This window comes from Mauremys reevesii, linkage group 4, assembly GCF_016161935.1.
Source record: "Mauremys reevesii isolate NIE-2019 linkage group 4, ASM1616193v1, whole genome shotgun sequence".
Lineage (NCBI taxonomy): Eukaryota > Metazoa > Chordata > Testudines > Geoemydidae > Mauremys > Mauremys reevesii.
This window is the reverse complement of record NC_052626.1, coordinates 98,342,803-98,370,584: the sequence shown is the minus strand read 5'-3', so window position 1 is coordinate 98,370,584 and position 27,782 is coordinate 98,342,803. Positions and strand designations below refer to the sequence as shown.

The window sequence follows — 27,782 nt, the reverse complement described above, 5'->3', positions numbered from 1 at the left end:
TATCAGCTTTCCTCTATGTCAGCTTTACTTTGTATTTCAAAATCTCCCAACTTGTCTGAGTTTGAGTCTGACCCTTATAATTCTTAAATATAAATGAACACAAAGGGAAATGTGTTACTCTGTGATCCACTGAATCACTGACAATACACATTCGACTACCTTATCTTGTGCTGGGTTATATTGCATTAAATATTAATATATTGTACACAGCAACCTAATGCGTAACAAGACAATAAAAATGTGGATATGTGTCTGCATAGCCAATACTATTCAGAATCTCTATGAGAGTTTACACGTTAAGAAAAGTTAACCATCTGTTATATCTAGAACAGTGGTTCCCAAACTCGTTCCGCCGCTTGTGCAGAGAAAGCCCCTGGCGGGCCAGGCCGGTTTGTGTACCTGCCGCGTCCGCAGGTTCACCTGGTCACGGCTCCCAGTGGCTGTGGTTCGCTGCTCAAGGCCAATGGGAGCTGCTGGAAGTGGCGAGGGCGGAGGGGCTTTCAGCAGCTCCCATTGGCCTGGAGCAGTGAACCGTGGCCACTAGGAGCTACGATCGGCCGAACCTGCAGACATGGCAGGTACACAAACCGGCCTGGCCCACCAGGGGCTTTCCCTGCACAAGCAGCGGAACAAATTTGGGAACCACTGATCTAAAACATTCTTTTGTTATTTATCTATAAAAAAAATTAAGCCCAACCAAACAAAAATTCTTTTAACGTATAAGGAAGATAGACATTACCCTTAACTGAGATTTTTCTCCGAATATGTAGAGGGCAGCTTGGCGTTTCAGAAGCTGGTTTTGCAAAAATGAACTGTTACTGTATGACGCTTGGTTATCTTTCCCTGCTAGTCTTGCACCGACATCAATGAATGGCGCCTGAGTGCTGATAAATCGATTGCTAGAACGAAGACTTGCCCATACACCTTCACAAAGATTAAAAATGTTACAAAAGAATCTCTCTCTCATACAAATGAAGTTTTGTAGAATACACACACTGAAGCATGCATACATAAGTATACTTTTTAAAGTAAGGTGTTTGCAGATATCATTTGGATTATTTATAGAATGGAACAAATATCATGCATTGGAAAGAAATAATCCCAAATTGGAATAATTTCACATTTAAAATTCTCCAAATTAAACTACAGTACAGTAATACAATGTGAGATCCTGATCAAAACTAGTCAAACATTTAATACTCTACAGACTGGTAAACATTGTACTGTATTAATAGTGTTTGCTATAAAATCTATACATGGTTCTGAAATGAATTATAATTTGCTAATAATTAATATGCATTTAATGAAAGTGCTAAGTGATCTTTTCAGTACTATGGACAAATTTCTATAGCTTTCCTTGCTTCAGGCCTGTTGTTTCGGGAGCTTATCTACTAGGAATATCCCGCTATCACATTAGGTTTTTCCTCAACAACTGAAAGTACCTCATATGAAATAACAGAGTGCCCCATTACTTCTTACTGTAATTAAAATTAATATCAACATAAGCAATCAAAATATTAAACTTCATGATGTTATTCCATATTTGAGCTTGAATAATAGTAATTACAGTATTTAAAGCCACAATCATGGATTATTTTATGAAGTTTAGTATTTAAATATTCATGCCTACATTGATTTTAAGCATGTCCCTTGTTATGGGCATATGCCCCACAATTACATTTTGACAGACGTTTGAATGGTCTAGTGCAGAGGTTCTCAACATTTTTCTTCTGAGGGCCCCCCAACATGCTATAAAAACTCCCTGGCCCACCTGTGCCACAATAACTGTTTTTTTCTGAATCTAAAAGCCAAGGCTGGCGGTAGGGGTAGTAAGCAAGGCAATTGCCTGGGGCCCTATGCCACAGGGGCCCCCATGAAGCTAAATTGCTCAGGCTTCAGCTTCAGCGCCAGGCAGGTGCGCTCAGGGATCCGGACTGCAGTCCCATGCGGTGGGGTTTTGGCTTTCTGCCCTAGGCCCCAGTGAGTCTAATGCTGGCCCTGCTTGGAGACTCCCCAGAAACATGCTTGAGGCCCCCTAGGGGCCCCGAACCCCTGGTTGAGAACCACTGGTCTAGTGGTTAGGTGATGGTGGTGCCTAGAAGATCTTGGGATCATATTTCAATTCTCTCTCTAGTTCACTGTAGGGCCTTCAACGAGCCATATCACCTCCATATAAGAAAGCAGCAGTAAATATACAGTAGTGATCAACCTTGCATTGGCAGAGAGAGGGACTAGATAACCTAATAAATATTTTCTCTCACTAATTTATGTGATTCTGTGCCTCAATGAACCAAGCTAGAAATCTGGGACAAGATTTTTTAAAAATAACTAGTAATTCTGAATGCCTCAATTTTTGCATGCCCAACCTGAGGTAACTTAAAGGCATCTAATTTTCAGAAGATGGGTAACTCAGCACTTTCTGAATATTCAATCCCCTTCAAGTGTCTCAAGTTTGGTGTGTTCAAGTTACCAAGTGAATTATATGGCCTATGCTATGCAGTTGGTCAGATTAGATGATCATAATGGTCCCTTCTTGCTTATAAATCTATGAAGCAGAACACCTAAAAGCTGAGGAACTGAAAATATCTAGTCATCTTTGAAAATCTCGACCCTGAGATACAAAGAATAAAAAAGAGGGAAAAAAGTCCTTCCTGTATAAATAAAATGATAAAAACTGTATATAGTGGTGAGATCCCCTTGAGATATCTGAAACAGGTCAGAGGTTTTTTTTTTTTAAATAGCACAGTATTTCTACTCAAACAATAATATTGTAGAGAAATCTCAGACAGGGACTTGCCTGTTTGTACAGCATAGCCTGTCTGCTTGTCTGGCTCACAGCTTTAGATGTGAACAAACAGGTAGGAACAAACGAGAAGGGTTTGTTAGGAACTTAAAGTTGATAACAGTCACCCTTTAAACAGCTCCTCCTTCATAAAAAGCTAGTTGTAAGAAGTATCTCACCTATACAAAGATTATCTTTAATGTTCGCTTTTGTTCCATATCTAATATATCACTGAAGAAATAATAATGAAGTTTTCATTACTCAAGAAAGAATCACAGCAGCCATTTATTAATAGAAATAAACTGTTGTTCATATTTTATGTAAAAGGTTGTAAATTCCCACAGAGAAGATGGACACAGAGACTATCTACTAGAAAAATCTCTTAGGATATCAGTCCTATTTTGCAAATGTCAAAGCAGGCCATGATTATAGCTTGTAGCACATCAAAAGCCACAGAGCCAATTACAAATACATGCAGACTAGTACATTTACCAGTGATGGGTAACAGTGATTAAAAGGATAAAGTTAATGACTTTCTGTTCTATTTGGTATCTAATTTTTGTACCTTATTATTTGTAGAAGATGTGTATCTTGGAAGATATGGCTTTCCTTTTTTGGTATACATTATGTTTTTACGTATTTCTAATTCAGGAGAAGCCATTACCTCTCTGTTTACCAACATTATTGATGATGTTGGCAGGAAAGTTCACAGACTGGATAATAATATTTCTTAAGTTACCCTGCTGCTGAATAGTAAAAGTAGCAAATGCTATTTTGGGGAATGATTTTCTGTTATTTAATTTTTTGGCAAGGACTAATAGATTTAAAAAGAGATATTTAAAATCTGGAGGCCATTCTTACTAGACAATAAAAATGTTAATGTAAAATTTGCTAAATTGTGTGGCTAACCACAATCACAAAACTTTGTTAACGTAGTTAAGGTTGACTAACACTGACACTTGAACATATATGAAAACATAGCACTAGCTATGGAGATGGTAGAATAGAATATACTGCCAGGATAGAGAATACAGTACCTTGATGGACTCTTCCCTTAGCTGCTGATTTGGAATTTGACTGAGTGAAACATTTATCTCTGTACCCAAGCACTGGTAGATAACAGTACAGACAGAAGGAGAAGGAATGGAATGCACATTGCAGCGAGACAGTCATAGCAAATTGAATAGGAGAGAAGAAAAAGGTTACTTGTCAGTTTCCACTGATGTAGGATTATATTCAAATAATTTTCAAAAGTACAAGATAACATTTCTTAGCCATTACAAAACAGAAAACTAATACCAAATAGAAAAGCAGTACCTACTAATCAAAATAAATAATTTTCAAGGCATTGCAATAATTCCAAACATGCAGCACAGCCAAGAAAATATGTCATTATATGATAATTATATCAAATGGAAATTGAGCCATTCAATCAGATTGCTGGATACCTTATTGAAGAACATTACTATTAACATTACCCTGTCAGAAGCAAGCTTCATCATAAAGCCACAGGATATTTGTGTAAAGCTGTGTATGTTCCTCTCTGACCGGTTTAAGCATATAATTATTCTGTTCTCCAGGTCTATCAGATGCAAGACGGCAGTCCTATCTACCTACCTATCTACACTTCCTAAAGCACAGTATAAAGTGTATGCTGTTTAGGAAAATTATCACTCTAAACCACTAACATTCACCATATCGAGGAGCAAATTCTTCCTTCAAGTGCACACTCCTGACTTCCAGGGGGAGTCATACATATGCATCAAGGAGCAGGATTTGGCCCCAAGTGTTTTAATCTACACAAACCATTTGGTATAACAAAAATGTTATAACAGAACATAATTACAGTAACAATGTCTCCTGCTTTTTCAATAAATGTCTTGGCTTTGACTCCACATTTATTTTCCATAAATACATCAGTATCTATCTAGTAGCAAGAGACCATTATCCTGTGACAACATTCTATTCCACTAACATTACCCCTTATCTGTTTAAATGCTTGGGGATAAAAACAGATGACAAACACTGTTTCATATTACTAATTATGCACCACACCATATTTGAGCCAAAGTTGACAGTCTGAGACACAAAGGTCTGTACTTTGAGTAATAATATGTTTGTTCTGAAAGATATATAAAAAGCCAAGAAAGCCCTCGTGCTGAAAAATTACAGCAAAATGTAACTGATTGGCCATCTACTTTACAACAGAACCACTCTGACTGGATTTTATGTAAACACTTTGTACTGATATTTCTAGAGAACATGATATTGTACAGACAGTGGATGAGCACAGGTCTGACTTGCATACATTCGGGAGGGCCTAATATTCATATTCAGAACTGTTCTGATTTCAAAAAGCGTGCAGAACATTAGGCTAACCCAAGTATATTTATTCATTTTGATTTAAATAACAAAAAGATGCCTATACACACTGACATGTAATTAATATTGTGTGCATATACACACAAAATACAGGAAACGTCATTTCCTGCAGGGTCACATCATAGTAAAACTCAGCTTTTGGGCCCCGTATGTATGATTCCAGGAAAAATAAGGAAATGGAAGAGGGGACCAAGCTCAGAAACTCAGCAATGCTGCTAATAACAGAAGTGTATTCATCTACAATTTGGACAGTGTACAGCATAATCCTATTATTAAATGGATGCTGCAGTGCTTGGGCTGTTGGCGGAGACAGACTGACTCATTGTTGACTAGTAGTATATGATATTTATTATTGGGTTACCCAGTGGAACATAAAAAAAGGAAAAGAGACAGAAATATTTGCTAACATTTGCCCCAAAGACTCTGGAGAGTTGTGTGCATATTATAGTGAATCTTAGTTTTATGTATTTTTAATTAAATGTCCTAATTATTAGCATCTCAAAAATACCACCATTTTCTGGCTGCCTTCCTAAGGTAGCCTGCTCTTTTAGTCAGCCAGAAATCCATTGAATCTTACCAATCTCTGCCCCACACCCACATATTGCACTGGGACATTGCTTCACAATGGTGCAATCATAAGAAACCATGAAAGAGCATATAAAACTAGCAATAGCAAAATTACATATAAAATCACTAATGGGATAATTTGGATGTTTGTGTTATCTTGTGGGAGCACAGTAGCCTGCTATCTGGTATGACTGTTTTTTAGTTCCTTATTAGGAGATATTCCCTTTCTCACTCCAGAGCTTCCTGCCTTAACTGGGACAGCCATCATTTGACAAACTTGTCACACATTCCTGCATTTCAACTGGATTCCCATGTATCTTGCTGAGCTGTGAGCAGACTGCAGACACTAGACTGCAGTTACACTTTCAGACCACATAGAGCAGCTGTTGTGCTTGTTGGGTAGTAGGGTGACCAGATGTCCCGATTTTATAGGGACAGTCCTGATTTTTGGGTCTTTTTCTTATAGAGGTTCCTATTACCCCCCATCCCCATCCCGATTTTAAACATTTGCTGTCTGGTCACCTTATTGGGTAGACAGTCAGATGGCCCCTCTGTCTCCTCTCTGGCTGTACCCTCTGCTGGAACTCAGCAGAGGGAACAGCACAAGGTGTGTCCCAATACTGGCCCTACTGGCTCACATACCTTCTAGAGAGTAACCCCAGGCATACATCCCCACTTCCACATACATCAACCAGCAACCATCCTACCCTCCTGGTTATATCAGCAACTTTCTCACCTGTCCCCCTAACACTTTCCATGCATCCCAGTAACTGCAGACAACCAGCAAACCTTCCCCTCAGCCATCCCAGACACCTCAGTTTCCACCCCTTAGGAGCCTCATGCAACCATCAAACAAGCACCCCCAGCTAACCCAGCATCCCACCCTCAAGAACCTTATCTACTTAGACACCCTAGTGCACACCCATTTACCCAGCATCCTCAAACAGAAACCATCCCACATCCATCTATTGCAGTACTTCTAGATACGCTCCTACCTACCCCAATCTCAGCTGCCAGGTTCTGTGAAGCTCCATGTCCTACCATTGCTTGGGGCAGGGTGTATTCACCAGAAGCAGAAGTTTATGGTTATATGAAAATCATTAGCAAATATGCAAATTAGCTTCATACATATTTTACTATAAATGATCATGTATGGAGCTGCACAAAACGTCCTCTCCCTAATTTTCGTCCCATTCCTGTGAGGTTTCTTTTTCTAGTCTCTGCTTTTCTTTGCTGTGTCCCTCACATCACTTCCTGGTATACAGCTCCATGTTTCTTTTCCCCATGTAGGTTTCCCTTTTCCATTTACCACAGCACTGTGAGTCTCCTTCTTCTAATCTCTTCCTCTACCACTTTTGAGTATCTCTCTCTACTGAATTCTCTTTTCTTTTCCTACATAACGTCGTTATTTCCCTATCCTACACCTTTGAAGTTCTTTCCTCTACCACAATCTGGTGCTTCCTCTCTCCTCACTCCTGCAAGAATGAGTTGAAGGAACTATTCAGTGGCTGTTTCACAGGCAGGTGACTGGGTGGCTATGGAGACTGGTAGAAGACACAAGGAAGAATAATACAAGAAAAGCAGTCTCTGGTTGCCTAGCAGCAGTCTTTAGTGGCCACAGGTGGTAACTGAAACACAAACATTTTCCCAATACCAGATACTTGGGATGGAATTGGGACCATTAGCAAATATCCTTGCATCCTTACCTCTATCCTAAAAACATAAAATGAATTTCAGTGCACTGATTTATGCAACGGCTGTTCAAAATAAAATCACAACAATTGGCTCAAAGTAGAAAAGTCAAAAGGTCTGATTTCACTCCTGACAAATGAAAAAAGTCTGTCTCTGCCTCTTAGCGGCAGCCCAAGGCCAACTTCCAGATATGCAGACTCTGAAAGCACCAAATTAGTAAGGCTTTTTATTGTACTGTATTAGTATTTTATTTAAACAAAGCTCTCTGCATACATACATCTCTCTTTCATACACACATCCCACAAAGTAAAAATGGCAGCTGGAAGTAACTTCAGACTCAGTAAGCTCTCCTTCAACTCTAAGTGGCCCATTTGTACAACCCTATCCATTACTGGCTTTCCTGCTCTGTACTTAATTTCCCTGGAGCAGAGGCGGCTCCAGGCCCCAGCACGCCAAGCGTGTGCTTGGGACGGCATGCCATGTGGGGGGGGGATGCTCTGCCGGTCGCCGGAAGGGCGGCACGTGGCTCCGGTGAACCTCCCGCAGGTGTGCCTGCGGAGGGTCCGGTGGTCCCGCGGCTTCGGTGGAGCATCCGCAGGCATGCCTGCGGGAGGTCCACCGGAGCCGCGGGACCAGCGGACCCTCCGCAGGCATGTCTGCAGGAGGTCCACCGGAGCCGCGGGACTGGCGACCGGCAGAGCGCCCCCCGCAGTGTGCCGCCGTGCTTGGGGCGGCGAAATGGCTAGAGCTGCCCCTGCCCTGGAGAAACATTCAGATGCATCTGTTTGTATATTCATGAGGCATCAAATAATTTTCACCCAACTATTGTGTTGATCTGTAATGTTAGGATTCTAAAGAATTACTCATTCACGACTCTAATACAAGTCTGAACTTGCTTGGATGCTAACTATATTCTGTTAACAATTAATGACCATTTACTTAATTAAGCAATACAAGATACATGTTTTAACTCCATGTGTGGCTGATGACTTAAAGAATTCTAATATGTGTTTTATTATTTTATAATGCAATTAATTCATGTATGAACTAACTGTTTTTATTTCACTACTAACATTTTATTATACATTTTATTTCAGATTACATCAATGCTTAGTCTTTGAGCTAGTCTTACTAACCTCCTCGAGCAAAGCTATTGGATAGATTTACATCCAAATGTCCTGGCACTACCTGCTTAACCACAGTGGACATTCTTGAAGCCCTCCTTTCAGTGCCTAAAGGCAGTCAAAAAGAATAAAAGATTAAAAACTACAATGTCATTCAGACTAACATCACTCAAATGACAAAAATGTTCTTTTCATGCTGAATGTTTTTAATTGCTGCCAATTTTGTACCTTCAAAGTTCCTTAAACTTGTTTTTAGAGATAATGTGTACATTTGCAACGTTATGGAGGGTTAGGTATGGCTAATGCAAACAAAGTATTTAATGATAAATGAAGCAAAGCAGGCACAAATTTGGGATGGTGTTATTTTGCAAAAAAAAAAAAAAAAGACATTTGGATACACTAAGTCAGTTCCACCAATTGATTAAGCCAAGTAGACAAACTTTTCAAATTGCATGCTCCTGTTTCTAAGACATTATTTAAATTAACTTTACATGAAACCTATCAGGTTTTCTCACATGATAACTGAAATAGAATACTGACAAATTTCTTAGTGATTTTACTGAGATCTAGCTAAAGTAGAGTGTACTGCAAGAATTTTCAATTTCACTGAAATTATACCTGGAAAAGAAATGAAAATTCATTCTGACTGTGTAAAACATGGAAATAACCACTGCTTATGCACCTTCCACTACTTTTATAGATAAATACCGTATATGTTCATGTAGCATCAACTTCGAACAATCTTTACAAATTTTCACATAATATAAAATAAAGCAGTGTTTCTCAACCTTTTCAGATTGGCAACCCCTTATTTGAAGCAAAAATATTTTGCAACTTCCTTACATTTAATATAAAAAGAGCAAAAAAATATATTAATGATAACTGATAAGCCTGAATAATACAACTACTATTAATACATTGGACCTCACAAATTTTGAAGGTATTGGCTACCCTGAAATTAATTTGGAAAATTTATTTGCTTTGTTTTAGAACTGTAATAACATTTTGAATGCCTTGCAACTCTCTTGATTTCCTTCTGTGATCCCTCTGGTGCAACTTCTGGTTGAGAAACAGTGAAATACTGTGTCAAAAAAAATTATGATGGTCCAAATTTAGCTACAAATTTGGCATGACTGAAATTGTTCTGGAGAATAATTTAGCTTTCAATATTCTTGACACTATGGAAAACTCATTTGCAAAAAATTGGAGTAAATTAGCTACCCAGAAGCTGTAATATTAAGAAATCACACTGAAGGAGTAACAGAAATCAGACTGGGGAGTCTAAGACACAGACAATCACAATGGTTTTACTTTTCATCTTAGTTACCGAAAAGAATAGTGCAGCGTATTTTTACCTGGAGACAAAGCAATTGTTGGTCTTACAGTAAGAGTATTACTGCCATTCATTTTACAGTGGATGGAAATTGCATTTAGTAAGGCTTGCAGATATTTCTCCTGTTCTATGCTGCTTGAAGATTCTAAATTAGGAGGAACTATATAAATACAGAAAAGTACAAAATAGATTAAATTATTGCTATATTTACATAGATGTGTAAAGCCAAAACAACATAGATAACAATCAGACGTAAAAAAGGTGACTGAGAATGAGAGCAGAGAACACTTTGCATTCTGTCTTTAATGCACATCAACTGACTTGCAACATTTCTTAGATTCATAGATCATCAAGCCAGAAGGGATCACTGTGATCATCAAGTCTAACCTCCTGTATAACACAGAACTTCCCTAAATTTATTCTTGTTTACTAAAGCCTGTCTTTTAGAAAAACACCCTATCTAGATTTAAAAACTGCCAGTGATAGAGAGTCCATCGCAACCCTTGGTAATTTGTTGCAATGGTTAATTACCCTAATTGTTAAACGTTCATGCCTTAATTCCAGTCTGAATTTATTTAGCTTCAACTTCCAGACACTGGATCTTGTTATGCCTTTGTCTGCAAAACTGAAGAGTCCTCTATTATCAAATTTCTGTTCCCCAGCTAGGTACTTACAGACTGTGATCAAATCACCCGCTTCACCTTCTCTTTGTTAAACTGAACAGATTGAGCTTCTTGAGTCTATCACTATAAGGCATGTTTTCCATTCCTTTACTCAATCTTGTGGCTTTTCTTTGAACCCTTTCCAATTTATCTACATCTTTCTTGAATTGTGGACATCAGAACTGGACACAGTATTCCACTAGTGGTGGCACAAGTGCCAAATACAGAGATAATATATTAATCATCCTACTACTCAAGATTCCTGTGTTTATACATTCAAAGTTCGTATTAGCTCTTTGGGTCACAGCATTGCGCTGGGAGCTCATGTTCAGTTGATTTATCTTTTTTGGCATCACTGCTTCCTAGGACAGAGTTCCCTATCCTGTAAAAATGACCTATCTTCTTTGTTCCTAGATGTATAACAAACATTTGTTTGTATTAAAATGCATATTGTTTGCTTGTGCTCAGATTACCAAGCAATCCAGATAGTTCTGTATCAGTGATCTGCAGGGGCGGCTCTACGTTTTTGGCCGCCCCAAGCAGTCATGCGCGGGAGGCGCCCCGGAGCCGCGGGAGCAGCGGACCTCCCGCGGGCATGACTGCAGAGGGACCGCTGGTCCCGCGTGGCTCGGCTGGACCTCCCGCGGCTGCGGACGGTTCGCGGGTCCAGCGGCTCCGCTTGAGCTGCCGCAGTCATGCCTGCGGGAGGTCCAGCCGAGCTGCGGGACGAGCGCCCCCTCCGCAGTCATGCCTGCGGCAGGTCCAGTCGTCCCAGGGCTCCGGTGGACCTCCCGCAGGCATGACTGCGGCAGGTCCGCCGGCCCAGCCTGCCGCCCCCCCCGGCGGCAGGGGACGCCCCCTACATTTTGCCGCCCTAGGCACCAGCTTGTTTTGCTGGTGCCTAGAGCCGCCCCTGGTGATCTGCCCTCTTTATTATTTACCACTCTCCCACTCTTTGTGTCATCCGCAAATTTGATCACTAATGATTGTATATTTTCTTCAAAGTCACTGATAAAAATGTTATGTAGCACAGAACCAAGAACTGACCCCAAGGGGATCCTCTGGAAACATACCCGCTCAGTGCTGATTCCCCATTTACAATTACATTTCGAAACATGTCACTTAGCCAGTTTTAAAATCAATTTAATGCATGCCGTGTTAATTTTGTATTGTCCCAGATTTTTTACACAAATTATTGTGCAGTACCGAGTCAAATACCTTACAGAAGTTTAGATGTGTTACATCAACACTATTACTTTTATCAAACAGTTAATCTCGTCAAAAGGCTATCAAATCATTTTTACAAAGACCTATTTTCCATAAACCCATTTGATATGCCTGAATTGCACCGCAGAAAAAAAATCAGTAGCTTAAAAAAGCAGCACAGTGTACATCAGTTATTATTTTAAAAATCCCCATCTGCCAGTGGTCCCCAGTGATAGCAGATTAACATCAGTTTTTCCCTACACTCAGAACGGGAAATAGCACAGTAACTTTGTAGTACCTGTTGGCAAATTTCAACTGTTTTTCTGATGACCTTTTTTAGTGACTGCTGAATGTACAGAATAATTTCTTTAACATATTCAATTTTTAAAAAATTCAAAAAGATTGATTACTTATCTTAAAGCAATTGGGGTTTTTTGAGATGTGTTATCCACACAGATTCCACTCTTGGTGTGAATGCACCCTATGCATGAGTTCTGACTGACCTCATGAGCTACACCCCTGCAGTGGCCTCAACTGAGGCCTAGTTTACACTAGGAAATTAGGTCTGTATAACTATGTCGTTCAGGAGTGCGAAAAATCCACACCCCAAGTGATGCAGTTAAAACTGACCTAATCCCCAGTATAGACAATGTTAGGAGGATGGGAGAATTCTCTGTCGATCTAGCTACTGTGTCTCAGTGAGGTGAATTACCTATGCCAATGGGAAAACCCCTCCCACTGGCAAAGGTAGTGTCTTCACTGAAGTGCTACAGTGGTGCAGGCTGGGCCACTCAGTGTTTTAAGTGTAGACAAACCCTTTCTGAAAGTCCAAGTACACTATATCAACTGGATCACCCGTGTTCACATGCTTGTTGACTCCCTCAAAGATTCTAATAGATTGGTGAGGCATGATTTCCCTTTACAAATGACGTATTGACTCTTTCCCAATATGACATGTTCATCTATATGTCTAATAATTCTGTTCTTTACTATAGTTTCAACCAATTTAACTGAAATTAGGTTTACCCACCTGTAATTGCCAGGATTGCCTCTGGAGTCTTTTTAAAAAATCAGTATTACATTAGCTATCCTCCAATCATTTGGAACAGAGGCTGATTTAAGCAATAGGTTAAATGCAACACTTAGTAGTCCTACTGTTTCATAATTTAGTTTTTTCAGAACTCTTGGGTGAATACCATCTGGTGACTCATTACTGTTTAATTAATTTGTTTGTTCCAAAACCTCCTCTATTGACACCTCAATCTGGGATAGTTCCTCAGAACTCTCACCTAAAAAGAATGGCTCAGCTGTGGGAATCTCAACAAGCTCGTTTTCTTTGAGTGCTCCTTTAGCACCTTTATTGTCCAGAAGCGCCACTGATTGTTTGGCAGGCTTTCTGCTTCTGGTGTACTTAAAAAAAATCGCTGTTAGCAAAAGACACAAAAACTAGTTGTTCTTCACATTCTTTTTTGACCTTCCTAATTATATTTTACATTTGACTTGCTAGAGTTTATGCGCCTTTCTATTTTCCTCAGTAGGATCTGACTTCTAATTTTTAGGATGCTTTTTTGACTATAACCGCCTCTTTTGCTCTGCTGTTTAGCCATGATGGTATTTTTTCGTCCTCTTGCTATTTGTTTTTAGCTGGAGTATACATTTAGTTTGAGTCTCTGTTATGGTGTTTTAAACAGTCTCCATGCAGCTTATAGGTACTTCACTCTCGTGACTGGTTTCACTGGTAGCTGTGTTAGTCTGTATCAGCAAAAACAAAACGAGGAGTCCTTGTGACACCTTAGAGACTAACAAATTTATTTGGGCATAAGATTTCGTGGGCTAGAACCCACTTCATCAGATGTATGAAGTAAAAAATACAGGAGCAGGTATAAATAAATGAAAGGATGGGGGTTGCTTTACCAAGTGTTAGGTCAGTCTAACGAGATAAATCAATTAACAGCAGGATACCAAGGGAGGAAAAATAACTTTTGAAGGAGAGTGGCCCATTACAGACAGTTGACAAGAAGGTGTGAGTAACAGTAGGGAGAAATTAGTATTGGGGAAATTAAGTTTAGGTTTTGTAATGACCCAACCATTCCCAGTCTTTATTCAGGCCTAGTCTGATGGTATCCAGTTTGCAAATTAATTCCAGTTCTGCGGCTTCACGTTGGAGTCTGCTTTTGAAGTTTTTTTGTTGAAGAATTGCCACTTTGAGGTCTGTTATTGAGTGACCAGAGAGACTGAAGTGTTCTCAGAACCGGCTCCAGGCACCAGCAAAGCAAGCAGGTGCTTGGGGCAGCACATTTTCAGGGGCGGCATTCCAGCCAGCCTTTTTTTTTGTGTGCTTGTGGCGGCAAAAGCCTAGAGCTGGCCTTGACAGCAGCAGCGTGTCCTGAAGGGGGGGCACCCTGGGGCTGCTGCAGTTCATGTCAGGGAGCAGCGCCCGCACCTTATGGCTGGGCGGGCTCTGAGCGCGGGACACTCGGGGTGGGGGCCGCCCCGCGGGGTGCACGGAGACGCCTGCAGGTGCCACAGGGTAGCCGCCCCCCAGTGCCGCAGCTGGGGCTGAGCAAAGCGACTGGAGGGATCCTGGGCTGAGGCGCGGCCCGGGAGCCCCGCTGCTTACCCTGACTCTGCCAGCGCCATACCGGCTGGAGGTGAGGGGGGAAGCAGGCAGAGTCAGTACTGGTGGGGGGAGAATCTAGTGCTGGGGCAGCAGGGAGTGCGGGTGGGGTGGGAGAGCCCAGAGTTTGGGCGGCAGGGGGTGTGGGTGGGGGGGAGAGCCCAGCGCTGGGGTGGGAGGGGGTGCAGGTGGGGGTGGGTGGGAGAGCCCAGGGGTTGGGGCAGCAGGGGGTGGGGTGGGGGGAGAGCCCAGAGCTGGGGTGGGGGGCAACCAAAAATGTTTTTGCTTGAGGTGGCAAAAAACCTAGAGCCGGCCCTGACTGTTCTCCTACTGGTTTTTGAATGTTATGATTCCTGATGTCAGATTTGTGTCCATTTATTCTTTTGCATAGAGACTGTCCGGTTTGGCCAATGTACATGGCAGAGGGCCATTGCTGGCACATGATGGCATATATCACATTGGTAGATGTGATAGTGAATGAGTTGTGACTGTTCCTTTTAATTTCCATTTAACTAGTTTCCTCACTTTTGTGTCATTCCCCTCTTTGAAGTTAAATGCTACTGTGTTGGGTTTCTTTGGTATTCCCCCACACCCTCGGGATGTTTAATTACATCATGGTTGCTATTAACAAGCTGTACAACTATCTTCACCTCTTCAACCAGATCCTGTGCTCCACTTAGAACTGCCTCTCCTGTTGTGGGTTCCAGGACAGCTGCTCCAAGAAGCAGTCATTTAATGTGCCCAGAAATTTTATCTCTGCATCGCTTCATGAGGTGACATGTACCCAGTTAATATGGGGATAGCTGAAATATCCCATTATTGTTGGGTTTTCTGATTTTGTAGCCTCTAATCTCCATGAGCATTTCACAATCACTGTCACCAGCCTGGTCAGGTGGTCGGTGGCAAATTCCTATGGTTATACTCCTATTATTCAAGCATGGACTTCATCCCTATGGGGTGTGAATACGTGGTGTGGTCCTGCATAGGAGGTTGATTTCCAGAGATCATTGCCAGGTCCACTCTTACTGAGCTGAGAGAGAGTCCTGATTGCTTCAGAGAAAGTAAATAGTCCAATATTGCTGAAACTAGAACTGTAAACACTGAGAACTGACGCTGAACTGCTCAGATAGAAAGCTTCTTCCATTTGGCCTCGTATGATTGAAGGTTCAACCTGGTTGAAGGTTTTCTGCGTTGAAGAAAGATGTTTTGGGCTGCTGCAGAGCAGCATTGTTCTGTAGATGTCATAAAGCCAGCATCCAGGCTGCAAGGTGTAATGGGATCATCGTTCTGAGAAACCAGGTTGGTTTCTGTATTGTTAGATTAATTAGATCTGAATACCTGCCTGGTTCCTTCTGGGACTATCATGATCATACAATCATCTTGCCTGAGCTTCCTCCAAACTTTGCATATCACAGGTGTTGGTTGAAAGGCACACATTAAATTTGGAGCCCACAGGGTGAGATAGGCATCCATGAGGATGCCTCTTTTGGAGCAGAACATATGGCACTTGCTACAAACAGTTCCAATTTTAGAAACCCCCATACGCAAAAAATGACATGAATGACTGAGCTCTTGAGGGATCACGTTTCTTTCAAATAAGTCTCTGCTGAATTGATCCGACAAAGTAGTCTGGAGGCCAGGTGTGGTATGATTACAGATACACCAATCCCAGAAATGCCTGGCTTCCTGGCAGTGAAGAGGATCTGGCTCCTCCCTCCCTTGCTTGTTGATCTGTTGTATTGCTGTGGTGTTGTCTATGAACATGTGGATAGTTAAGCCTTAAATAAGAGGTAGAAAAGCCAGTTGAATAGCCCTGACTTCTAGAATGTTTATATATAGGATCATCTCCTGAGGAGACTATCTCCTCATAATTTGTAATTGGTGGAGCTGAATGAATGTAGTGTAAGTGCATACTGCCATGTGCCCTACGAGTTTGCGGTGGGTCCTCAGTGGTGTTTTTGGGTATTCCTGGAACTGTCTGATGAAGTCTGTCACTGTTTGAAATCTCTGAAGGAGGTATGCTCTTGCTGGCCTAGAATTTAACATGGCTCTGATAAATTCTGTGCTCTGATTTGGGATCTGTGTGGATTCTTTTTTTTGACTTGAAGTCCCAATGATGCAAAGAGATTTAGAATAATTTAAATGAGTTGGTCACTTGTTGTGGAGATTTCCCTTAGCTAAATGGTTTTCTAGATAGCATTATACCTGGAGTCCTTGTTTTCTCATATGGGCTTAGCATCATTGCCAGAACTTTGGTGAAAGGCCAAAGCACAGGACTCCATACTGATAGTATGATGTTCCTTCCTCCTGTGAGCTGGATGTATCAAAATGTGAAAATAGGCATCCTGTAAGTTGAGCGTTATGAACCAGCCCATAGGATCCAAATCGGGGATTATAGAAAGGTAACGATACAGAATTTGAAACAATGGATAAAGGTATTGAGACGTCAAAGATCAAGGATCGGTTTCCAGCTTTCTTCTTCTATAGTATTAAGCAGTAAAAGGCCTTGCCATTGAACTCTAGGGGCAGTCCCTCCGCTGCTCCTGGTTGTAGGAGGGAATTTATCTCTTGCTTCAAAGTCTCTTGTGAGAAGGGTCCCCAAAGAGGGTCAAGAAGGGGGTTGGAACAGCTTGAAACCAGATGGGATACTTTTTGCTTATTATCTCAAGGACTGACTAATAAAAAAAATAAAAAAATATATGGAGATATACCTATCTCATAGAACTAGAAGGGACCTTGAAAGATCATTGAGTCCAGGTCCCTGCCTTCACTAGCAAGAACAAGTACTGTCCCTGACAATTTTGTGTGTGTGCACATGGCGTGCGCCCCAGTTCCCTAAATGGCTCCCTCAAGGATTGAGTTCACAACCCTGGGTTTAGCAGGCCAATGCTCAAACCATTGAGCTATCCCTACTATCTACTTTTAACACTATATGCCTAAGAGATGCACCAGTCCTGTTTTCTTCATACAGTCACAAGTATCCCCAGTACTTAGACTTTCCTTATTGGCTCGCATCTTTGAGGTATTAACTTTATTCAGTGTCATTATCTTATCCTCAGAACAAATCATCATATACAACTCACTCAGGCCCTCTCAAAAACATAAAACCAAGACAGTAACTATGAGAAAGATTAAGAATTAAAGACACACCATGCAGCTCATGTGAGAGGTGAAAGTTGAGAGTAACGTGTCCTTCACAATTCATTTCCTTCTAAACATGCAATTCACTTTCCTCCAATATTCTCTTCAAAGATACTCCATTAGGACAGATCTTGCACTGTTCCAGTGGTGATCATGGGAAATCTCTGGAAATCTCTCAGGCCTTGGTTTTATAAAAAGCTCTCTCAAAGTAAAACTAAAATTATGCTCAAAGCCATCAGAGAGTCAAATGGGTAGAATTTGCTCTAACTATTGCTATATTCCATAAATCGTGTGTGATGCAAGAAAATAAGATGCAACAACAAAACCAAATTAGAAGAATATTGTTTAAAGAAAGCAGGTGGGGTTGCTGTAAATTAAATAACTTATTCATGAGAACACCATATATCTCTAAAGGAAAAGAACCTCTTTCACTGAAACAACATATGCAGAAAGTCCAGCAACATGAGCTCACCTGCAGTATGTGTGTTTTGAGATTTGAAGAGGCCAACAACTCCCTTTCCATGGAAGCTCCCAGCTCTTAGTAGCAGAGTACTGATTTTTGAGTTTTTCCAGCAGACAACTGGCAGGCGATTGTGACGATAACAACGAGCTACCCTCTGCAAACTGCTGTCCTGCACAGACTGAGGTACTACCAAAAGTCCAGGATAGCTATATTAATCAATAGAGAGAAAATTAAAAAGATAATCAGAATTATTTTAAAAAAGATTCTTCCTTTTCCTTTTTAAAACAGGACATGTATATTTCTTAATCTGCAGTTTTCACTGATATATGCACTTTTATTTATTATAGAATCATAGAATATATGGGTTGGAAGAGACCTCAGGAGGTCATCTAGTCCAATCCCCTGCTCAAAGCAGGACCAACACCAAGTAAATCCCATCACCCAACACCAAGCATCATCCCAGCCAGGGCTTTTAAAGAATAGCTAATTTTTGTAATACAGTATATTATTTTGATAGGACGAAGAGTATTAGAATTTTTTAAAAGCAAATTTCATTGGAGAAAATGTAAATGACTACTTCCTTTTTTTCTTTCATTTACAGTCTTATTTGTTGATAAATCTCCTCGCTCCCCATTTATTCCTAAAATTCTCTCCTCAATCTGTTATTTGAACAGAGTCAGGTTTATGAGAATGCCATAGAAAACAGATCACTGGGGCTCTTCAAAGGAAACAAACATTATTTTTATATTTGACACCAGTGATTGTGTACAGGCGCTGACATTTTAAAGGCAAGAATGTTTAGACGCTTTGAATTAAAACACAGTACTTTGGCATTGACCATAACTGGCTCATGTCAAAATGCATTTAAATATTTTAGTAAGAAACAGTTTTGGAACAGCAGATTACAAATTGCTGGTTATATAATGTTAAAAAAAACAAAACAAAGACAGTTTGGGAACTTCCATAATATAATAGTTTTGAAAACGGAAAATCAAGCAAGAGTGTTGTCTCTGGTTATGTAAGTGGAAGAAGGATTCAAGGCGTTTGAAAGATTTCTTGTACCTCCTACAAAGAGGATTCAATTAAAGTGTCAGTTTTATTTTGAGAGAAAACTAATTAAAGAGAGCACTCGGGAGATTTTACATTTTACTAAAGAACCCCTCTTCTTCTATAATGCACAGCATAGGATTGTTTGTGACACAATGTAAGTGAACTTATTTGACATTTACTGAACTTTATCTTTAGGGAATGAATGCCTAATCCATTTGATGGTCTATTTCCTAAAATACAGTACCTGAACCAAAATCACATGACATTAAATAACCACTCCTATCCCCAAATTTGTAAACCAATTGGATATTGACTACTTTTCTCAAAATAGTGACAAAAATTTAAACAGGTATTTTTTGGGTAAGGATAAGGTATGAAAATTATTTTTAAAATATAGTGATTACAAGCAATTTAAAAGCATAGTTATATAATGCAGTGATTTCTTTGGTTCAATTTAACTAATATTGCCGAGTGATTGAATAAAAGTATTGCTGTCACATTGGTGCTTTGGATAAGAGACAAACAGCCTGGATTTAATATTCTTTTGTGCTCTTTCCATGAAAGTGATCGCAATTTCATTTTTCCATAACGAAAACAACTTTTAGCCTGCAGTGTCTTTGTAGGATGTGAGTGCTTCAGTGATGAAACTTCTGTAGATTTGCTATTGTGTTAAACAGCATTTTTGTAGGCACTGATAATAAATATCAGTGAACTTTCACAGTAGAAAGGGCTTAGGCATTAACTTCTGACTGACATCCAGGAGTTCACATATAGTATATGACAAACATTTTAAAGGAAGTGCTCCAACAACTGCTTCATGAGTTCTTATTTGCAGTTTCTGGTTTGAACTGTATTAATAAACATGCACCTCTGGGGCTTGTTTTCCTAGTCACAAACAGAAGTTTTAAGTGTGTAACATCCAGCAACTTTAAAATGAATTGATTGTATGTAGCTCCCATGCATTGAAAGGAGAATAGACCTTTAGGAGCTTTCAAATTAGGATTTTATAATGTACAAAAAGGACATCATAGATCCAACTAAAATACAAGTCTTAGTAGCTGAATATATAGAGCTGCTAACAAATATGTTACAACAAAAAGAGAGAGAAAATCAGCACTGTTATGTTTGCTGTAAGTTCAGTGTTATTGGTTTTGGGTTTATGACAAGTACCATTTTCTCAGAATATTTTGCTCTCTAAATAATGTTGTGGATGATGTATAATATGGCAGATACACATTTCTAAACATAAGCGTGTACTGATTAACTCACCTTCTACAAAGTGAATACATCCTGTTCAATGCAGTTATTCGGAAGTATTCTGTTTTGGATCGAGAAGAGCTACTACTGATGGTCCCCAGTCCCAAACGCTGATAGTCTCTAAAACAGGCTCTCTCTACTAACTGCTCCATTGTTGACTTTTCTGAGGCTTTCAAAGTACCACTTGTGTGCAATTCACTGTCATCTGAAACTGAAGTTAAAATACTTTTCTAGCTTAGTATTTAGAAATGCACTAGTTATATAAAGTAGACTGAGATGCTTCATTCTGAGCAAAACATTACATTTACCAAATCCAGCAATTGCTGATGGCAGGGACTAATGACAACTGATACCAATTTATACAAATTATAGCCAACAGGCTACAAATTTTATTAAAGTAATTTCAGATAAAGGCTACAATATCCTGGAACTGATGGAAGGGAGCATATGTGAAGCAGAAACACCCTAAAGCTGTCACCAGCATCCCAGTGGCACGCAAATATTATCGATGACCTAAACAGTTCTATTTAAACCTAAGGCAAAGGTGAGCCCATATAATTCCAAAGCTAGTAGTTCAGCATAATCTACGCTGGCAAAGTTGATGTGGGATCTTCAGTTACTCCCATGGATCTAACCCACAGGGTCCAAAGAAGTTGGAATTATGAACATTCCAAATGCCACCCACCACAGAAACACAGAAATTACCTCACTAGATCAGTATGTAGTTTAGTATCCTGTCTCCAAAAGCAGCCAGCACCAGATGCTGCAGAGGAAAGTACAAGAACCCCACAGTAGGGAGATACCGGATAATCTGCGCCCCACATTAAATAATTAACTGATCTCTAACAGTTAACATGAGACATGAAGTTTAATATCTCTTCCACAAAATTTATCATTAATTATGATCATTCTAGATATCTTGCTATTCATATAAATGTCCAATCCATTTTTGACTCTTTATACGTTCTTGGCCTCAACTTCCTTTGGCAGTAAACTCCACAGTCCATCATGAGGTCAGGAGACCAACCCAACCCTTCTCTACCCACATCACCAAAACAATTTAAGCCTTGCCCAGAAGAATAATGTACCCTGTTGCACAGAACACAAATATTGCAATTGCATGAAATATATTGGAGACCATACTGTGTTAAGTCTATGCATGGTTTTATGTATCACTGTGGCCAGGGATTGTATGCAACTCCTAGGGGCAGGGCTACAACAGTTAGTCCAGGAACCAAAAACAGTGGAGGGTGATTAAGGTGAATCACTCAGGCTGTGAACACCTCCGGAGAGGTACCACCTGTGGGGGGGGGTATGCATATACTGGTTCAAAATGGGTTTTCCGGAGACCAACAGACAACAAAAGAGATTTTGGTATAAAAAGTCTGGGTATAAACTTCTTTTGACTCAGCAAACGGACAGCATCTTCTGTCCAATGGGGGCCCCAACCCTTGAGGAAGAGTTGAAAGGACTTTGGCTTACTAGATCCCATTAGACTGATGGGCACCTCTAGTCCGCTATTAGCATGTGCATAGAAATTTTATTTTTTAAAAAAAATACATTTTCTCTGTAATGCTTTAACCCTAAGAATAAATGTATTTTGCTTTGTGCAGGCTGGGTGGTAATTGGTATACACTGGTATAGTCTCTGGAGAAAGGTTAACCTCCGATGCTGGACACGTCAGATCTGTTGGGGAAACCACGGTGAGGTGTAGAGGAACTGCAAGCCTAAACCCTCAATGTACAGGGAGAGAAAAATGGGTCAATGACCCAGAGGGATGATGTCTGAGAGCCTGAAATCTTACGAGGGTGCTCTCAAGAAAGATGGTGGGGGGGGAGTGGAAGAGAGGGCAAAGATGCAGTTAATTCTGATATTGTGACACACATTTCCAAAAGTTGCAATCTTGTGAAAGGACAAGAAACAAAAATTTAACCTGGATATAATCCTATTCTTGTTTTCATAGTTTGTGGCTCAAAATGGAGCTGGAATGATTGGCATCCCTTTTTACTGGCTTTAAAGTTATCCCGTATATTCAACTGAATTGATTGGTGGTAATCTTTTTTTACCAGCATATCTATTAGCGAAAAACTGTTATGTTTAGAACTACTTTACAAAAGGGGTACATAGTCTATTGATAATGGAAGATACATTTAAAAATTCCTCATATAGCCACAAGGAAATGGACCACATGCTCTGTAACTACCTTAACAGGCTTTGTTCATCTGTCTAAAATTTTAGTGCATAGAATTGTCTCATGTCACAGGTTAGCAACAGATAATGTTCTGAGTTTAATTTGTGCTTCAATATCAATATCAAACAGCCTTCTTCAGCAGAGTATTACTGTCAGTTGCACTTTCCCAAAGTAGAAAAATATTTCAGTCATGAGAGATAAAAACTATGTCTCAAGTTCAAGCTACAGTGAAATTAAAGGAAGGCATGGCCTTTGTACAAAACCAGCCTCCCACCTGCTATCACCACTTTACTTCAGTTCTTCCCAAATATTTCTGAAGGCAAATTTACTGTTCATGGTTTGTCAGTTCCCTGCTCCCCCATTATTTGGCCTTTATAAAATGTGTGCATATGAAGAGAATGAAGTTATTTCTGCATGAATTTTTGGCTAAAGGCACTGGGACAAGGGCACATTTTGAAATTAAAAATAGTTTTGTACAGGTCAATTTTTTGTCTACCTTATAAAGCTTATACTCAATTTGACATCATTTCTCTCTTAATGTGTAATGCATTCCATCTGTAATACAATAACTTTTAATCAATTCAAAATTTCAGGACATGCTCAAGGTATCAATGCGCAGAACCCTATTAATGTTGAAGAAAAGTGGAAAACTAAAAAGAGAAAAATTGGGGACATATGGAGCCTTTACCATCTAATTTGCACAGCCACAGTTTCAAGCACCTCTGCAATTATCTACAGATCAAACAACTGGTTGATGGCACCCATTATGCTTTCCAGCATAACAATACTCTGTCTCATCTCTGCCCATCCTCCCCATGACACCCTGAATGTCTCACCCCCAGACAGAAAGATTGGGGGTGGGGGAGGGAGGATGGGGAAAGGGAGTAAGAGAGACATGCACATAGCCCCTGGCATAGGGGGAAGAGGGTAAAGGGCACACAGAATGCCTGGCCGGGAGTAGGGGGGAGAGGGTAGAGGCTGGGGACCCTGATCTGGGGGAGGAGGGAAGGAGCACACACAACCTCTGGCTAGCGGGGGAGGAGGTGGGAATTGGGGGCAGACAGATCCTCTGGCATGAAGGTGCACAGTGGGGGACTCTGGTTTGGGGGTAGGATATATGGGGAGAAAACTTGAGAACCTGGAATGGGTGGAGGGTGGAATGGGGGCCATACACATTCCCTGAAGGGAGGGAGGCTAGGGGTCCTGCTATTGGGAGGAATAGTGAGAGAGTGGGGAATGGGATGCGCACAGAGTCCTTGCCACTGGGGGAATCGGGGTGCACAAAGAGCCACTGACATGGAGGGGGGGGAATAGGGAACCCTGGTATGGGAAGAGGGGCAAATGAGGGGAGGGACACAGAGTCCCTGGAATGGTGGAGGGGATGGGGGAGCTACAGGAAGTCCCTGAAATAGAGAGGGGTGGGAGGGTGGCACACAGGGAGCTTGTGGACTGGAATGGAGGAATGCAAGGAGCTCCTTGTCAGTGCAATATGCTCAATCTACACAAGCTATGAAGTATGCGACCCTCTTGTATGGAGAGAAGTAACGTATGGGACTAGACTCTAGATATCCTTTCCTTCAGGCACTTGTTCTAATATGGTTTGAAAAGGATTGTCTTATTAGGACCCCTACTGAACCTCAGACTAAAATAAATCAATGTTATTCTTGGACAAACTCTAGACAGGTTACATTATGAACCTCTCACTTCTCTTTGTATGTTTATATGCTTCTCAGAGTGAGACAACTGACAAAGCAGGCTATGAGAGTTTTTTCTAGGTGATAAGAAAGGTATATTAAAAGCTACAAGCTATATAGGTTTTAGAAATAATTTTCACAATTTTTTGACTATATCAATTCTATATTTAACATTTCTGAATGGAAATAGATGGTTACTTACCTATAGTAACTGAGGTTCTTCGAGATATATTGTACATATGTGTTCCACTTCAGGTGCACATGCACCTCATGTGTTCAAGTTTGGATACTTTTGGCCAGCAGTGTCCACCGCGACCACGCCTGTGTCTGAAGTGTTCTAGTGCCTGCCTCCCAAGGGTGTAAAGGGTGAAGCAGGCCAAATTGTCCCTCACTTCCCTCATCAATATAGAATCTAGCTGTTATAGGACTCCACACTAGTAAGGAAGGATGTTGGACATGGAATACCTGTGGGCAACACATCCTGAAGTAACCATTTCTTCTTCTTCTTCAAGTACTTGTTAGTATGTATTCCAATTTTGGTGACTCACAGGAGAGGTCTGCTCTCCTTTTCCTGCCAGTGGGGCCAATGCCACAGGAGCTGCATGCATACAGCTCAGCAAGGTAGCAGCAGCCAGCAGGGCATCCACCTGTGCTGATCCCATGGGGCAAGAAGAGGTGAGCCAATCTGACCTGAGCAGGTTGGTTATTTTCACACCCAAACCAACTCGGACTCAACACTTGTAGTTGGGTCCCATCAGGTTTGGGTCAGATTGCAGAACACTAATTCACAGGCAGTGACCTGGCATATAAGAGAAGGGTGCTTGGAGTCTATTTGAATAATGACTTGAAGAAGTGCTCTGCTAAAGTGGCTTTCAGTTCTTGATACCTCTAACAAGGGAGTAATGTTGTGGAAATGTATGAACCCAATCCCACATAGTTGCCCTATAGATCTCAGAGATTGGTACACTTTTTAAAGAAGCCACAGAATCTGCCTGGGTCCTGGTGGAGTGGGCACTGATCTAAACTAGCTAGCTCAGTATACTCTGATGCAACTGGAAATCCATTTAGATATTAATCTATCCAGATATACCTATGAAAACTATGAATAATCTTGGGGAATTCCTGAAAGTGAATGATAGTGCCCTAAGCACATGCAGGGTATGCAGTATGGCTTCCCCGTGGCTGGAGAGGGCCATAAGAAAAAAGACAGTGCTATGCTGGTACTAGACAATCAGGTATTACTTAGTTAGACAGAAGTTTGAGACTACTTTCAGCAAGATTTTAGAGTGAGGCCTATAGGCCACCTTATCCTTATGTAATATATGTATATTGTGTAATATACTATATTGTTCATCAGTCACAGTAATAGTAATATGTGCCTATATTTCTCCTTCCCTTTGGGTAGATGTTACTGCCACAAGAAAGGCTATCTTCATGGATAACTGATAAAGTGAGCACATAGCTAGAGACTCAAAAGGGTGGGCAATCAATCCCACTAGGACTATCTTAGAGATCTCAAGCAGGGGAAGGCTCCTTAACTGGATGAAACAGGTGCATATATGGTCCTTAAGGAACCTAGCTACTGTCAAGTTGGGAGAATGCTGTGTGACCCAGAATAAGAGGGATGGTTGGCTACCCAGCGTACTCTTAAAGAGCTTATAAACAGTCATGCATTTTCCAGCAATAAAAGGTAATTCAAAATAGCAGGTATCTCAGTGTCTAAGGGAGCTAACTGATGTTGCTAGGTCCAAATAGCAAATCTTTTCCACTTTGCCATATATGTAAGTGTAGTAGAGTCTTTTCTACTGTGGATTAACATACATTGGATCACTGCAGAGCAACTCCTCTCAATGATGATTTGCTAGTCTTCATCTAGGCTGTCAAGTGTAATGAATCAGGGTCTGGATGGAGGATCTACCCATTGTTCTTGGAGATTATGTCTGGAAGAGGGAAGGGCACTGGATAGATTAATCAGGTCTGAGAACCAGAACTGTGTTGGCCAAGCCAGTACCAGCATGATCGTAACAGCTGCAGGCTTCCTTGGGACCTGTGCTCAAGAGTCCAAAGGTCTAGGGCCTGGAGATAGTCCAGGTGAAGTTCCAACTCGAGTGTGGAATCATTTGTCACTAGTGTCTCAGATGGCAACAGTGGGGAAAAGGATAGTCCTTCTACCAGTTTAAATGACAATAGGACTTCTGGGGGACCTGCATCTTTATGACTATATCATCTTTTGGGAAGATACAAAGATTTCAACCATGTGACTTAGGTGAAGACTGGCATACTGTATTATGTAAGTGCAGGAGGCCATGTGATCTAGAAGTCTGAGGTATGCTTGTCCTGAAGTTTGAGGATGCGCCTGTAAATGGTTGTTGAGATCCATGATGGTGTTGAATCTGTCCTGAGGCAGATAAACCTTTGCTGCGGTAGACTATGAATTGCATCCTCTGGGTTGGTACAAATACTGACTTTTATATGTTGACTTTGAGACCTCAGGCAGTGAAAAGCTGAAGTATTTGATAATTGGAGCTGGTCACATGCGGTGTGATTTCTCAGGAATAAACCAATCGTTGAGGTATGGTACACTTGGATCCCTTGCTTTCTCAGGTGAGCCACCACCAGTGCCAAGCATTTTATGAATGCTGTTGTTGCTGCTGGTAGTCCGAATGGAAGAACTCTATATCGATAATAGGAATTTCCCACTTGGAATCTCAGGTAATTCTAATTAGCTTGATCGATTGTTATGTGAAAATAGTGAACTTGGAAGCTGAGAGCTGCAAACCACTCCTGGGGATCTAAGCAGGAGATTATAGAGGCTAGTGTTACCATCCTGAACTTGGGACAGCTAAATGCCTTGCTCCAAATCCAGAATTGGGCACCAGCCTCCCTTTTTCTTTGGAATTAGAAAATAATGGGATCAAGTATCAGAGGGGTAGCCGTGTTAGTCTGGTTCTGTAGAAGCAGCAAAGAATCCTGTGGCACCTTATAGACTAACAGAAGTTTTGCAGCATAAGCTTTCGTGGGTGAATACCCACTTCTCCGGATGCAAGCAGATAATGGGAGTAAACCCCATTCCCTCTGCATTCTACAAGCACTTCTTCCACTGCTTCAAGACTTAGAATTGATTCCATCTGTAGCTGTAACAGTCTCTCGTAGGAGGGAACCATGAAAAGAGATGAGATGGGGGGTAGGAAGGGTCTGAAATTGTATGGAATATGATTATCTCTAAGACCCAATGGTCTGTGGTGCTGAGAAAATAAAGTAAATGGTTTCTAAAAGGAGAAGAGGAGTGAAAAAAAGATCTTAGGTGTTATAAATGGCTCCTGACCAAGGCATCAAATCAGCTGCCTTGAAGCTGTTGCAGTGAGTGGCTGACAAAGAAGAGACAAAGGGCATCTCTTTTTTGGCACCTCTGCTGAATATAGGAGCTCTGCTTGGAGCAGGTCTGGTGCAGATGTGATTACTTCGCAAAGATCTTAAAGGTACTTGTGAGTTGGCTGAAACTCAGAATTTCTGGTTCATGGGAAATTTTGACATTTGGTTTCAATCTGATTCTATGGTTGTTTGTACCTCTCTAGGTATGCCAGAAACATTAACCACAACGACTTCCTCACAGCAATAGAT

At 40.9% G+C, this 27,782-nt stretch overlaps 1 protein-coding gene and 1 long non-coding RNA gene across 4 annotated transcripts in view; one reads left to right on the top strand and one right to left on the bottom strand.

Moving 5' to 3' along the window:
- Window positions 1-4,573, top strand: part of LOC120404879 — a 74,639-nt gene extending 70,066 nt beyond the window's left edge. Inside the window, exon 3 of the long non-coding RNA XR_005598227.1 lies at window positions 4,363-4,573. This is a non-coding gene — a long non-coding RNA (uncharacterized LOC120404879). The remainder of the gene's footprint in view (window positions 1-4,362) is intronic.
- Window positions 1-27,782, bottom strand: part of SBF2 (SET binding factor 2) — a 599,778-nt gene that overhangs the window by 59,298 nt on the left and 512,698 nt on the right. The window contains exons 26-31 of one of the 3 annotated variants that reach the window (XM_039537930.1): window positions 20,289-20,487; window positions 17,979-18,175; window positions 9,903-10,040; window positions 8,560-8,655; window positions 3,820-3,891; window positions 740-924 (exon numbers count right to left, since the gene is read on the bottom strand). In XM_039537930.1, coding sequence (XP_039393864.1) covers window positions 740-924; window positions 3,820-3,891; window positions 8,560-8,655; window positions 9,903-10,040; window positions 17,979-18,175; window positions 20,289-20,487 — 887 coding nt within the window. The remainder of the gene's footprint in view (window positions 1-739; window positions 925-3,819; window positions 3,892-8,559; window positions 8,656-9,902; window positions 10,041-17,978; window positions 18,176-20,288; window positions 20,488-27,782) is intronic. The other 2 variants (XM_039537931.1, XM_039537932.1) reach the window with 2 other exon arrangements.